The following is a 15,664-nucleotide window of genomic DNA, read 5'->3' on the forward strand; positions in this document are numbered from 1 at the left end:
GTCAATTTAGAGTCACCAGTTAACCTAACCTGCATGTCTTTGGACTGTGGGGGAAACCGGAGCACCCGGAGGAAACCCACGCGGACACGGGGAGAACATGCAAACTCCGCACAGAAAGGCCCTCGCCGGCCACGGGGCTCGAACCCGGACCTTCTTGCTGTGAGGCGACAGCGCTAACCACTACACCACCGTGCCGCCTACATATATATATAAAAATCTAGCTGTGTGAAAAATTGGGCTTTCTTCATTCCATTATAACGGGGATCTGCTGTAAATCTCTGTGGTATAAAAAAACAAAAAAACATCTGTTTTATAGGCTGGCAGATAAGTTTCTGTGGGTGGATTTCTGAGAAATTTGCAGAGATTGCACATTAACACAAGTGTCCCAACTAAGAATATTCATGACTAATCATTCTTTATACATTCTCTATATCTGTGCTTATTTGACTCTTTTGTACATCACAGCACGTCTTAAATGGATTTTTTAAAAATCTTCTCTTGCTTCTTTTTTTTTTTTGCTGTTACAGTGCATTTTACTCATGAAATGTGATCATCTTTATCTGCCCACATTCCCAATCTGCTATCCAGTATTTTCTGGAAGGCATGTGCTTATGGCGCAAAGCACCAATACATGAAACTTCTTCCATGAATGTTAAATAAACATCTCCTCACTGAAAACTTCAGCATATCGATGATTATCCTTTTTTTTTCTTTGTTAAAAAACACAACACTCTTTAATTTGTTTATTATTAGGTTCAGCTCATGTGGCGCGCCCGCCATACAAGTTCCTGTGATAAGGTATTAGAACAAGACCATCGATGACGGCGTAGCTCACTCGGGCCCCGTCTAGTCCAGAAGGAACCATCTAAAGTGGGCCACCTTGCGCAATAAATACTGCAAGCTATATACACTATATACAAGCGATATAATGAGCTACCGGTATATACACCCCAGGAATACCGACCTATTTGCCAGAAAGAATCCAAAACGGCGAGGAATTGATAAGCGATTTGTTTTTGTTGTTGTTGTTGTTGAACTGCTCATTCTTAATTAGCCCATAACTTCATTAATAATTGCAATTGAGCAAATCTGGGTAGAAGTTCTATGCACTCTAGATACCCCTACCTTCACGTCAGAAAGAATCAAAATCAGTGAAGAATTGAGGGAGAAGAAGTGAGTTGTGTGGAAACTGCTTGTTAGGGCTTAATTACTCCATATCTTCATTATTAATTACCGCGAGTTGGCCTAGTGATTAGTGTGTCTGCTTCTCGATCGCGAGTTCTACTCGTGGTCGGGTCATGTCAAAGATGATCAGTGAAGGGCCAGTCAAACTCTTGCGGTTACCAGAGGACTGGCCCTTCACTGTAACCCTAGCTGTATAGAGGATTTCGGCCTACGTCATTGTTTCCATAGCGACAATATTTATGCCGCCATTTTGACGGTCACAAATATGGCGACTACCGGTAGTGATACACTGCTGATCATGACGAAGTCTCATTGTCAAGTATTTTATCCGGCCTAGATGACGCGAGTAAGAAGCGATATCACCAGAAAATCAATGATGCTGGTGTACGTGATCCGTACACGTTACCAGGCTATCTTTTTCTGGCTTTGCAGTGCAGGTGATCTTCCTGACCTGCAGTCAGGCGTGTGGGAAATACCAGGGAAAAAACATAAAAGAAAAAGGAGCGAGATGCAGAAAACACCTTCACTATCCAGCAACGTAGGGCATTTACAGGGCGAGCGGAGGGAGAGGTATTTGCAAAAATTGAGGTTAGCAGGCTTAGAGAACGACGTTTACCTGCTTCCACCAGGATTGTTCACTGACGTACGGAAGTACACGAAGCCCTCGTCTTTACCTGACTTCGGCCCACATGATCTGTATACCTATGTCGTTAAAAACCAGGCTGGGTAACATGCCTACATCAGCGGGTCGTCCCTGGAGCCGGTGGTCGCCATCTTATTACAGCTAAGGTTTGTTCACATTTTCATTTACTTTCGGTCCTCAGGATAAACAAAATGTTATTAAATGTCATTGAAATAACTTCTTAGTCTGTTGAGACATGGCCCGTTATAAATTTGCTGTTACCAGGCAATGACCAAGAACTGTATTATTAGGGTCGGTGTCTGTGTTGTAGCAGTGTACTAGCAGCTAGCTGTTAGCACTAGCTAATGTCAACAACATAGTAGCTGGTATGTTATTGTAGCAATGTTTACGTTCAGTCATTTGGATGACTGTTAAAACCTTTCAGTCTCAAGTTTTTCCTTTACTGTATTTACTAGTTTACTGAGCTAGCGCGCTCGCTCCCAGCCTGCCCGAGCGCGCTAGCTCAGTAAACTAGTAAATACAGTAAAGGAAAAACTTGAGACTGAAAGGTTTTAACAGTCATCCAAATGACTGAACGTAAACATTGCTACAGTAACATACCAGCTATGATGTTGTTGACATTAGCTAGCTTGACCTTCAAAATGGCGGATACCGGGGCGTCACGTGACCTGTGACGTCACGTCGAAATCCTCTACAGGGGAGAGGCCGAGGGCTATGGAAACGGAGAGTGGCGCGGGAAGGACTTTAGACTTTTTTTCATTATTAATTGCAATTCTGTAAATTTGGATAGAAGCTACATGCACCCCAGGCAGACCTACCTTCCTGCCAAAAAGAATAAAAATCGGTGAAGAATTGCAAGAGAAGAAGCGATTTTTGTGAAATGTGGACGGCGCCGGACAGACGACGGATAACGGACGAACAACACATGATGGCATAAGCTCATCGCCTATCAGTTAACAAGTGCATTAATGCAAACCTGTGATTTGAAATAAAGTCCGGATTACTGTCGGAGCTGCTGTTCGGGAAAATTAATCAACATGACTTTTTGACCAATCGATTATGAGAACTCAACAGTGGTGTGGCATAAACATAAAAATGAAAATCATAAGACAATGGTTTAGTTTTACCTTCAGTTTTGGCAAGCGCTTGATGGTCTTCAGAGGCCGCAGGACTCGTAACACCCTGAGAGACTTGATGGTGCTGATGTCTTTGCCTTTGGTCCCTCTACAAAATGCAATTAAAACGATGAGCTATTCACTCAGGTCGGTGTTCAAAGTGAACCACTCTAACATTTGCTCAATTTTGATTATAGATGTTCTTTCTAGAGAAGACGTTAGAAAGAAAATCTATAATGAGTTCAAGCGGAGCATCTCTAACACCAGCTACCAGATGAACTGAAGCACCTGGGTTGATTGTCCAGATGTAACACAAACAAACCTCTTACATACGGTAATTATCTAAAAAAAAAAAATCAAATCCTCTGTGGATTGATTAACCCCTTCAATGCCCTTGGACGAGTCACGTACATCATGAATTTTTTTACCGCTGTGCCTTATTGATGTACGCAACTCGTCGTAAACACCTCCTTTTATGCACCTTACATGGCACATTACTTTCACTTCACAGTGACATGTTACTGAGAGTTGGCCTAGTGGTTAGCGTGTCCGCCTCTTAATCAGGAGATCATGAGTTCTATTCATGGTCGGGTCATACCAAAGACCATCATAAAAATGGTACCCAGTTACTTGGAATACATGGACACTTGGTGTACATTGTACAACCCCGATTCCAAAAAAGTTGGGACAAAGTACAAATTGTAAATAAAAACGGAATGCAATAATTTACAAATCTCAAAAGCTGATATTGTATTCACAATAGAACATAGACAACATATCAAATGTCAAAAGTGAGACATTTTGAAATTTCATGCCAGACATTGGCTCCTTTGAAATTTCATGACAGCAACACATCTCAAAAAAGTTGGGACAGGGGCAATAAGAGGCTGGAAAAGTTAAAGGTACAAAAAAGGAACAGCTGGAGGACCAAATTGCAACTCATTAGGTCAATTGGCAATAGGTCATTAACATGACTGGGTATAAAAAGAGCATCTTGGAGTGGCAGCGGCTCTCAGAAGTAAAGATGGGAAGAGGATCACCAGTCCCCCTAATTCTGCGCCGACAAATAGTGGAGCAATATCAGAAAGGAGTTCCACAGTGTAAAATTGCAAAGAGTTTGAACATATCATCATCTACAGTGCATAATATCATCAAAAGATTCAGAGAATCTGGAAGAATCTCTGTGCGTAAGGGTCAAGGCCGGAAAACCGTACTGGGTGCCCGTGATCTTCGGGCCCTTAGACGGCACTGCATCACATACAGGCATGCTTCTGTATTGGAAATCACAAAATGGGCTCAGGAATATTTCCAGAGAACATTATCTGTGAACACAATTCACCGTGCCATCCGCCGTTGCCAGCTAAAACTCTATAGTTCAAAGAAGAAGCCGTATCTAAACATGATCCAGAAGCGCAGACGTCTTCTCTGGGCCAAGGCTCATTTAAAATGGACTGTGGCAAAGTGGAAAACTGTTCTGTGGTCAGACGAATCAAAATTTGAAGTTCTTTATGGAAATCAGGGACGCCGTGTCATTCGGACTAAAGAGGAGAAGGACGACCCAAGTTGTTATCAGCGCTCAGTTCAGAAGCCTGCATCTCTGATGGTATGGGGTTGCATTAGTGCGTGTGGCATGGGCAGCTTACACATCTGGAAAGACACCATCAATGCTGAAAGGTATATCCAGGTTCTAGAGCAACATATGCTCCCATCCAGACGACGTCTCTTTCAGGGAAGACCTTGCATTTTCCAACATGACGATGCCAAACCACATACTGCATCAATTACAGCATCATGGCTGCGTAGAAGAAGGGTCCGGGTACTGAACTGGCCAGCCTGCAGTCCAGATCTTTCACCCATACAAAACATTTGGCGCATCATAAAACGGAAGATACGACAAAAAAGACCTAAGACAGTTGAGCAACTAGAATCCTACATTAGACAAGAATGGGTTAACATTCCTATCCCTAAACTTGAGCAACTTGTCTCCTCAGTCCCCAGACGTTTACAGACTGTTGTAAAGAGAAAAGGGGATGTCTCACAGTGGTAAACATGGCCTTGTCCCAACTTTTTTGAGATGTGTTGTTGTCATGAAATTTAAAATCACCTAATTTTTCTCTTTAAATGATACATTTTCTCAGTTTAAACATTTGATATGTCATCTATGTTCTATTCTGAATAAAATATGGAATTTTGAAACTTCCACATCATTGCATTCCGTTTTTATTTACAATTTGTACTTTGTCCCAACTTTTTTGGAATCGGGGTTGTATTTTCGAGTACTAGTAATTCATGTTTATGGACAGGTTCTCATTGACAAGACCTGTTGTCTTGTTTTTGATTACTAAAGTCATTTTTACTCTACAACAATGGTTTTTTTGGGTAATTTTTCTATACAAATATTAAAAATATAAAGTTCTGAACAAGTTAGAGAAAGATTATCAAAATATCCCAATTTTGACCTATTTTTGTCCAAAATGCCCGTCACGTTACAATTAATTATGGGTGGCAGCCAAGGGGTTAATTATCTGTATATTACACCCAATCAACAAGGCATACATATCACAAAAGCACATGACCATATTCATCATATATCATGTAATCCTGCATTACATGAGCTGGCTGAGATTGTTCAATAATATCATCAGCATGCTATTGTTAGTTAGTTTGCTTTATGGATTCTAAGCAAAATGTTAGCTTAATCCCGAAATCTATGCAATAATTAACCATGCAAATTAAAAAAAATAAAAAATTACTACGTGTATAAATAAAAAAATGCTGTGCATCAGATTTCTAAAACCACAACCAATGATAGAAAAGAAACTCCACCCAGGTAAAGGGAGAAGTTTCTGTTTCTTTGTGGTAAACCCGATGCTGTTTTGCAAAACAGCAGGTAACCACATACTCGAGGAGACGTACAGCTTTCTTAAGCATGTAGAGCAAATCAAACAGAAGCCAACAAGACAAACCCTTTTGTAAAGAAAACCAAAGAACAGGATCGTGAATAAAATGGTTCTGCCAAACACAGCGTGACCGACCGATTGGCATGGAAACCAAGCTGTGATCCATCCATGCTATGGCCTCGAGATGTCTCAAATAAAATTATGAGACTTTAACATCAGTTCACTGCACAAGCACAGCCTATGACTGAATGTTCACAGAAATAATCCTAAATCAGTTACAAAACATGGAATAAAAGACCTCTGGAGAAAAAACTAATGCAAACAAGGACATCTAAATTCGAATCATTGATTAGCATTTAAAATTACTTGACGGAAATTGTGTAAATTTTCAACTCGAATTTATAAATTATATTTACCTTGAGTATTTTTTTTCCGTTCAGGTTCTGTATCCTACCTCAATTTGCGAAATGCTAAACATTCAGTACATAGGCTACTGTTGGATTTCTGATTTAATACACAGTGAGAAGTAAATTCACACAACATCCAAACCAGTTGATGCTGTATCAATCAATTTTTCTAATGTGGCACGACCCACTTGTCAAATCTAGGGGTTTTTTTTGTTGTTGTTTCACTTTGCATCATCTTAGTTATGGATCTCGTACTAAAATGATATGCTGGGATTATGTAATGCCACGATCTCAAGGCAAGACTTCTTGGTTGAGCAGGTACCGTTTGGGTCTTCCAGTGCAGCAATGAAACAGAAAACAATATTAAGAGTATCACATATCTCATTCAAGCACTAGCACTGAGCAATTACAAGAGAGACAAAAGAAGATGATCCTGTGCATGAAAAATGCTGAGAGATGAGTCAAGGGAACTTGATGAACATGACAGCTATACTGTACGACACAGACAGTACTGTTGCGGAGTCCAAATGCACTGTATTGATGACTTGGATATTATTTTATTACAATGACCAAGCTTGTAGTACTCAAGTCCGTCTCGTGCCCTAATTTTAAGGACTCGTGACATGACTTGGACTTGAGCACTGATGAATCGGACTTGGACTCGGACTCGTGCATAACATAAATTGGAAACGAGGACTCCGATTTTTTCTTTATTTTTTGCAACATGCATTAATAATTTGGGATAAGATATTTATATCTACATTAATTTCTGTACTAATTTCATGCAAGAGAATGCACATTCACCTGTTCATACGTCATGTTCAGGAACAAACTAACGTTAATGGCGCTAAAATGCCTGGAGAGAACGCCCCTAGGATTGTCCGCTTTGCTTATACAGACTTCTCAGGCAGTGGGAAAAAATGCGCTGCGATGTGTTCCATATGTAGAAGAACTATCGAGGAGACGACGGGGACGACCTCGAACTTCAATCATCATTTGGCAAGACTCCACCCAGAGAAGGAAGTGATGCGCTATGTTCATTGCTCTGTTGATAGTGGGCGGGGCTTGCTGAGCGATGAAGTAGCTAGTGTTAACCCTCTCTCATGTTATTTGCCCTGTTGATAGTGGGCGGGGCTTGCTGAGCGATGAACAAGCTTCTTATCTGTAGCCTGTTAACTAAAATGGGGCAGTCGAGCAGGAACGTTAGTCCAACACAGTAGCAGAGACGCTTTCACATACTGTAAAGGCAGCAACAGCCACCGTCAAATGGTGCGGTTGGAGTCTTGTTCTTGGACTCGACTCGAAATTTTCTTGAACGACTTGGACTTGAACACTGGGGACTCGAGACTGAACTCGGACTCGAGGTTTAGTGACTCGACTTCAACACTGACGATGACAATTTAAAGAAACTAAAGAGATAGCACTTGACCATCCGTCCTAAAAAAATCTGTATCGACAATGGTGACAATACCCTACAGTCATCTCTCTGAACCAACCAGATCACACATCCCCATAAAGTCTACCCATAACCCATTGCTCTTGCTGGAGACTATCCCAAAGTCGGCACAGAACAATAGCATGGCCACACACATTATGGCAGGGTTAGTCCTTTGTTCCAATCACTCAATACCAGCATGCACTTTACCCATGCTCTCTGATGCACATTAGTCCAGCATGCTTTCATCTGAAACTAAATCGCGACACGGCACTCACAGGTAATGTGTAATATATCAATCAAGGGTTCCCAACTCCAGCTCTCATACCACTCAGCTTTCATCTCTTCTCCCAAGATATCTGCACAGTTTCAGATTTACTGCCCGCACGCATAATTCCGTTCATGAGCTCATTATTAACCATGCCATGAGCTAGATCGTGCAGGAGGAAGAACCTGAAACTGTGCAGTGCACTGACCCTCCTGACCTGGTGTTGTTTCGAACCCATAGGATATATTACGCCACACTGGTCTTCCTGATAGCTTTTGCAGAAGCCCCTCTGCATTCAAGCTGTATTAATTCACTTGTGATTTCTGAGTTTCTGTTGAAAGTTAACAGAATGGCCAGTGCAGAGGCCCGCAACAGGTTTCCTCCACAGAGTGGTCCCTTAATTAACAGGACAAGGTTAGAAGATGGAGTTAGAGGGGATTGGGACTAAAGAAGAAAGAATGAATATACGTTCCCCACCTGTTTGGACTTTGATGCGATCTAATAAATGAATGAAACAAAGACAGGGTAAAGATCATCACTGCTTACAATACAGTTCAAGTAGGACAGAAACTAGGATTGAACTAGCAGTTTTAAACCCTTCATTGTGCACTGAACTATATAAAAAAAATTTCTATACATGTATTTTGTTCTTAGGCTTTTACAGTTGGCCTTAAAGTCACCTTAAACTCTGTTTTTCCAAAATATCAATTATTTTTAATGGCAAAAAAAAAATTTAATTAAATCCAAGAAGAGTTTCTTCAGTTTTCCATGATTACCCCATGGAAGAAAGGAAGTATGGCAAGCAAACCAGGGCAAGAATAGAGCCTCGAAATACACCGTTCATTTCTACACATTGGCCATCAGTAGGGTCGAGAATGAGGAAGCTCTCGTTATTGCATTTCAGTGAGTATTCCATAGAGAGCTTGACTGTCAGGATGATTCTCAGGATGTAATTGCACCAGCTGATCACCCACATGTTCCAGCTGGGGTGTGGTTCAGTGAATGCGAGAAGGACTTGCAGAGAATAAGCAGGTAATGAATGAATGTCTACACCTGTGTGTGGTTTATAGCAGCCTATTTACTATATGTGTTGCTTTATAACCTCGACTGGCTATCGTAGCCTGCAGGGAATCGGCCGTCAGACATTCTGTCGCATGTCCCAGACCCGGTGAAGTGTAACTGAATTGTCTTGGCCAGCCCTAAGGGTCCCATCTGCATCCCATCATTGCTAAGGAGTGTGCTCCCATCACCCAATCAAGCATCCAGCCAGAGCAGGTCATGATATTTTTTAACAGTATTAACATGCCATTGTTGTGTATTATGCCTGATATCAAGACTCTCGTCTCTGCGAGCCTACCACGCAGATTTAATACTTGTGTCATTTTTAGGGCATACCTAACAACATGTGTCCCCCCCCCAATCTATCCCTCTGAGTTACATGTTGGTCCTGGGATTGAGATGCTGACCTTTTCTGCCCCTCAGACCTGCTTGATCCATCCTGGTGCCCTGTGTCTGGTCGGAGTTTTATCGCATCGCTCCTGTAGAGAACGGCCCCATATGGATAGTTGAAAGTCCCACCTGGAGGACGCTCTGGACTCTTACAGTAATGCTTTTATGGCTGAGGACTACAGTTGACTTGCTAACTTTAGGACTGCAGTTATCATGAACGGTTTTGCACTCAAGTTTCCATCAATGAAGAGTTTACAACATCAACGAAACTGTCATGTTAAAACTGTTAATGTTATAGTCATGCTGTCTGTTGTTGCCCAAATGAGGACGGGTTCCAGGGCCGTGCAAAGACCTTTGGAGGGGCAGGGGCTCAACATTCAAAAAAGGGCACTTGGAACAAATTTTTCACACAAGTTAACTTTATTCAAAACTAAATTTCAATTGCAACTGAACATTCTGTGTGTCTTGATAGAATATGTTGTGGACGTCGTCATTCAGCCTTAAGTTTTCGAAGCTGCTAGAAACGCCGTCGTTCAAACTAAAGTTTCCGAATCTGCCACGTTAATGAAATGGATGGAGCAAACGGTTTAAATATAGCCTAGGCGGCTTCATTAAATGATAAACAACCCTACGCATTTACTGTTGCGTTCTAAGCTGCACAATATTGCATGTTCAGATAGAAATGAAAGGAGACTTTCAGTGTGACCTTACCATGCCGTTCCTCGCACTGTCTCCCACTGTCAACCGCCTGCATGCGCTTTCTGCACGGAGGCTCACTGAATGCATGACGTCACGGATTGATACCCGCATTTACATAGAAAAACGTTATTTTATAAATCTATAATTTCATATATTATTGTCAAATTGTAGAGAATATTGATGTTGGAGCTAACTTATCTTTTACAAATATTAAAAAAAAAAAACAGTCCCTATGAAAAGGGCACTTTGGACAGCAAACAGAAAAGGGGCAGGGGCTAGAGCACCTGTAGCACCGGTTCATTGCACGTGGGTGATGGGTTCCCTTTTGAGTCTGGTTCCTCTCGAGGTTTCTTCCTCAGGTCGAGGCCAGGACTCGGCTGTCTACATTCATCTTAACAACGAAGGACACTCATTTCGGGATTGTGACGTACGCATTTTAGCCAGAGAGGATCGTTGGTATGAGCGAGGAGTCAAAGAAGCCATTTTTGTCAACCTGGAACGGCCATCACTGAACAGAGGTGGGGGTCTAAGACATCATTTGTCAACCATCTACAAGGTGGTCTTGGACACTCTTCCCAGACGGCTGGGTGTACGCCAGGACCCAGCTGTTTTCGGGGACTCACAGGAGGACAGAGAGAGTCAGATTGCCATTGATCACCCTAACGGGCAATCCTTTGATCACCCTAATGACTCGCCATTCACACCCAGCCTCCAGTGACCCACACCAACATGATGCCTCAATGACACCTTAGATGAGCTGGTCATCAGAATTCTGATTCTGATTCTGAGCCAGGAGAGGATAAATATCTGATACTCCCTATTAGTCAGACAGAACTGAGGAAGCCTTTTGGACGAGAGGTGAAACGTTTTCAAGAATCTTCAAGCAAGTCCAGTTGCCCATTTCTACCACCCACAGTCGTCTGAGGGAGTTTTTCCTTGCCACCGTCACCACAGGCGTGCTCATTGGGGATAGATTAGGGATAAAATTAGCTCGTGTTTTAAGTCGTTCAAATTCTGTAAAGCTGCTTTGCAACAATTTTTATTGTTAAAAGCGCTATACAAATAAACTTGACTTGACTTTTCTTTTTCTTCTCGGTAGGCTGCCAAATACCAGAGAGACACTGAATTGACATTCCCAGCTCTGACCCAGCTGAGATGAACCTGAACAGCCAGTTTTGCTTTGTTTGCGAGTTTTATGGTGTGCCAAAAAGCATAGTGCATAAAAATGTGCTATTGAATAAAAACGAGAAACAGCCTTGATCTCACTATTCTCTGCTTTTGTGCCCTCTTTCCCCTCCCCATCGACCGGGGGTGTCAGACCTTGCTATCTGGCTAGATAAGATGTTGTAGAAGAGCTGTCATCCTCTGCCCCTTGGATCATTAGGAAGCATTCGAGCAAGCACTCCAGAACCCATGCAGTTCAGGCTGTATGCGTACCTCACTCCTGAGCAACAGTGGCAGGAGAAAGAGGTAGCTTTTGCACTTGGCCCCAGCCCTTAACATACCCAGAGTAAAAGGACTGCCAGCTTTAGGCCCCGGTCACACCGCCCGAACTTTGCCGGAGCATTCCTTGAACGGTAGGGAGGGGGGGCCGAATTTCAACAACGCTCGTCACCGCGCACAAAATGGGAAAAAAATCGAAAACACGGGCGTTGGCTTAGCGGTGCACCGCTGAAGCCGGCGTTGCTTTAGCGTTGGTTTAGCGGTAGCGAGCGTTGGTTTAGCGGTGACGCGAGCGTTGGTATAGCGGCGTTCTGCGCATGCGGGCTTTGGCTCGGCGGGGGTATAAAGCTGGTTTAGCACCAATCATAGCAAGTCTCTCAGCATCCATGGTGATACAGTTTTACTGTAACTTTGAGCAAATTCGATATAGATGAGGTCTGAACTCAACGGCAGCTCGATTCCAAATGAGCTCCTGGTCCATTTCTCCCCGTATTTATAGTCAAATTCTGGTCCCGCTCCGACACCTCTATACCAACGCCAAACCAAAGTTCATCGCCGCCATGGATAGCTGCTTCAACGCCCGACACCGTTCCAGCAACCCCGTGTCCGCTCGTAAAACGCTTACAACCGCTCCACCGAAGTTTGTGCAACGTTTAATCGCCGCCCGGGCAACGCTGGCGAAGCAGCGGTGGTCCAGTGTTCAAGATTTCTGCGTTGGCCTAGTGGACCCAAGCGTCCACGAACTTGCGTCTAGCAGTGCCAAACTTTGACTGGGCGTTGGTGGAGCGGGGGTGAACTTTGCCGGGGCGGAAAATTGCCCCCTCCTCACCGCTCGCAATATTTTGTGCAGCTCAAAACTTTCGGAGCGGTAGGAGGGCCCCTCGAGAAACATCAGCGGTGGCCGAGCGTATACGGCGTTGCTTTAACAGGGGCCAACTTTTGTTAAACGGTGGTGAACGGTTACGAGCGGTGATGAATTTTTTTCACCGCTCCAGGAACGCTCCAGCAAAGTTTGGGCGGTGTGACCGGGGCCTTAGAGATGCTGTACTTCCGTGGAGTCCCACAGTTAGAAAGAAAGCAGATATTCAGTGGAAGTACAGAGGCCTGATAGATGTCTTTAGTAAGAAAGATACAACAGAACTACTCCTTATTAATCTTGGGCCTGTGATATCCCGCCAAAGATTAGTCCATTATGCTATAGATTGTACACTTTGTCAAAAAAAGGCAGTTTGGAGGAATACATCGAGGAGGTTCTGAGGAACATGTTCATCTGATCTTTGACATATCCTACCCCAAGATATCCCATATTATTCTATCCACATTCACCGGATATGAGCAATCGTGCGCTCTGATTGGCTACTCTACTACTATGTTATCAACTCATATACCATGAGTAGAGAAAAACAAAATGGTGGAGTGTGTTGCTGAACTAACTGAGGATGAAATAAAAACTACTCGAAAAGTTATCAAGTATATAAAATGACCACCGCGGCCCGGTGGTGTAGTGGTTAGCACAGTCGCCTCACAGCAAGAAGGTTCCGGGTTCGAACCCAGTGGCCGGCGAGGGCCTTTCTGTGTGGAGTTTGCATGTTCTCCCCAGGTCTGCGTGGGTTTCCTCTGCGTAAACATTGCTACAGTAACATACTAGCTACTATGTTGTTGACATTAGCTCCGGTTTCCCCCAAAGACATGCGGTTAGGTTAACGTGGGGTGACCTTGGGCTGAGGTGCCCTTGAGCGAGGTACCTGACCCCTGACTGCTCCCTGGGCACTTTGGTGTAGCTGCCCACTGCTCTGAGTGTGTGTGTGCGCGCGCGTGTTCACTGCAGATGGGTTAAATGCAGAGGATGAATTTCACTGTGCTTGAAGTGTGCATGTGACGAATAATAAAGGTTTAAAAAAAAACAGAAATAGTGCAAAGCTAGACGGCCTTTCGATTTCGTAAAATTGGTGAAATTTAGTTCTCTCTGAAATGTGGTTATTGTGATATATGTTTATTTCTCTAATAACTCACAAAATATCAGGGCCATTCTGTGGCTGGGAAGTTATTTAATTTGAGGGGATTAAAGCAAATAATGTGCATGAAATCACTCGCTTCGCGCAGTCAAGCAGACAGAGGAAGTCCGTGTGCGTATGCGCAGGTTTACCTTTGACCATGCACTGACAGTTCCATCATTCTGTCGCTAAACGAAAAACGAACAGCTGATCACACCGAGGTGCTCGCTGACCGCCGATATTTATTAGTTTGGTCCTGAGTTTCCTTTCCTTGGTATATAATGTAACGTCTTTTCTTCTCGCTTTCCCTTACTGTAGTCAGTCTTTCACGTTTCATTCGCACACTCACGTCCTCCATTTTTCTCTCCTGTTTCAAATTTGTATCCCACAATGCCTTGCGCGAACGGGGAAAGCCCACCACGTGATGCATGACGTAGTATCTTGAATTGGGTCATGGTGAAGCAGGAAAAATAGCAGATAATTTAGAGCCATGTGGCCCTAAATTCATTAATTGTTCTATTTAAAAAAACTAATTAAATTGGAAGTCTGTGATTCGAACTCAGTAGCTTTCGGTCCACTAAACAAAAATAATTGGGTGTCGGGGAAAATTCTTTTTATGACCTACAGTTGAAAAATCTGAAAGGCAGTCTAGCTTTAAAGAATATCGTTTTTTCCCGTCCCAGTATCTCCTGTTCCACACTCCAGTCGGTGGCGGTAATGCACCTTTAAGTTGGTTTGCCAACCACCAAAAAACCCTAAAGAAGAAGAAAACCCCCCAAAAAATAAAAAAAAGCAACAAAATATGGAATAAAAATATTTGATGGTAAGAACAAATCTTTTTTAATTTTTCAAGAATGATTATTATCGCATTTTTCACAAATTGCTCCTGTCATTTCGCCGGTTTGTTTAGATTTTAAGCAAAAATTATTTTGTCTGACATTTTGTATCAAGTTTTTATTTATCGAATTTGCAAAAAATAAAAATGCTCCATTTCTCAAAATCCAGTGAATGTGGATAGAATAAAACAGTTATTCCACTCAATCTCGTCGTACATGGCTTATAACCAACTAGGTGCTATGTACCTCGTCGGCTATCAGCTCATGTACGACTCGATTTTGTGGAATAACTGTCAAATAACTAGATAGGACACAAGCTTTTTATTTCCAGCACAATTAGACGCCATATTGGTTAGCTGATGCTTGTCGTAGATATCCCATTTTGCATATTGTGTTGTTCACTACATCAATGAAAACGCTGGAATAGTGCTTAGCAATAATGAAAACATGTGACAAAAAGAGTTTGTGATCACTCTGAACATGTCAAACAGGAGTGTCAACGTTCGATGAGCATGTTTTTGTATGTTTATAGACCCTTTTCACGTGACGTCACGACAAACGCGGCCGCCATTTTGGACATGTACTACCAGGAGTTTACCACAGCCAACATTGAGGAACAGCAGCAAAAAGTTTTTACTTTCAGCAAGACTTCCATCATGCCACTATATTGTTGTGCACCCGGATGTAGTAACCATCAACAAACAAGGCAAGGTTTATCATTTTATCGGATCCCGACAGAGAAGATGGATAGCGGCCATTAACAGGAAAGATTGGCAGCCCTCGGTATACCAACGCTTGTGTAGTGACCACTTTGTTGGAGGTAAGACGAATAAAATTAGCCAGAAAAGGCATTACATTGCTGTTAACATTCTGTGGCGGCGAGTGTGTAACCAAATAGGTTAAAATAACCCATTGTAACCTCTTTGTTCTTCTGTAGTAGCTATTGTTGACTAGCTAATGTCAACAACATAGTAGCTGGTATGTTACTGTAGCAATGTTTACGTTCAGTCATTTGGATGACTGTTAAAACCTTTCAGTCTCAAGTTTTTCCTTTACTGTATTTACTAGTTTACTGTAATTATGATCTGGCAGCTATTTACACCGGATCCAGTGTAAAGCGCGCTCCGGAACCTCGGACGTTGGCTCCGGCAGCTATTTACACTGGATCCGGTGTAAATAGCTGCCGGATCATAATTACAGTAAACTAGTAAATACAGTAAAGGAAAAACTTGAGACTGAAAGGTTTTAACACTCATCCAAATGACTGAACGTAAACATTGCTACAGTAAC

General features: G+C 42.7%; 1 protein-coding gene across 1 annotated transcript in view; it reads right to left on the reverse strand.

The window, feature by feature from the left end:
• Window positions 1-15,664, reverse strand: part of cacna1ba (calcium channel, voltage-dependent, N type, alpha 1B subunit, a) — a 380,512-nt gene that overhangs the window by 111,716 nt on the left and 253,132 nt on the right. The window contains exon 26 of the mRNA XM_060907396.1: window positions 2,956-3,052. Within this exon, the coding sequence (XP_060763379.1) occupies window positions 2,956-3,052 (97 nt within the window). The remainder of the gene's footprint in view (window positions 1-2,955; window positions 3,053-15,664) is intronic.

Source organism: Neoarius graeffei, chromosome 24 (genome assembly GCF_027579695.1).
Source record: "Neoarius graeffei isolate fNeoGra1 chromosome 24, fNeoGra1.pri, whole genome shotgun sequence".
Lineage (NCBI taxonomy): Eukaryota > Metazoa > Chordata > Actinopteri > Siluriformes > Ariidae > Neoarius > Neoarius graeffei.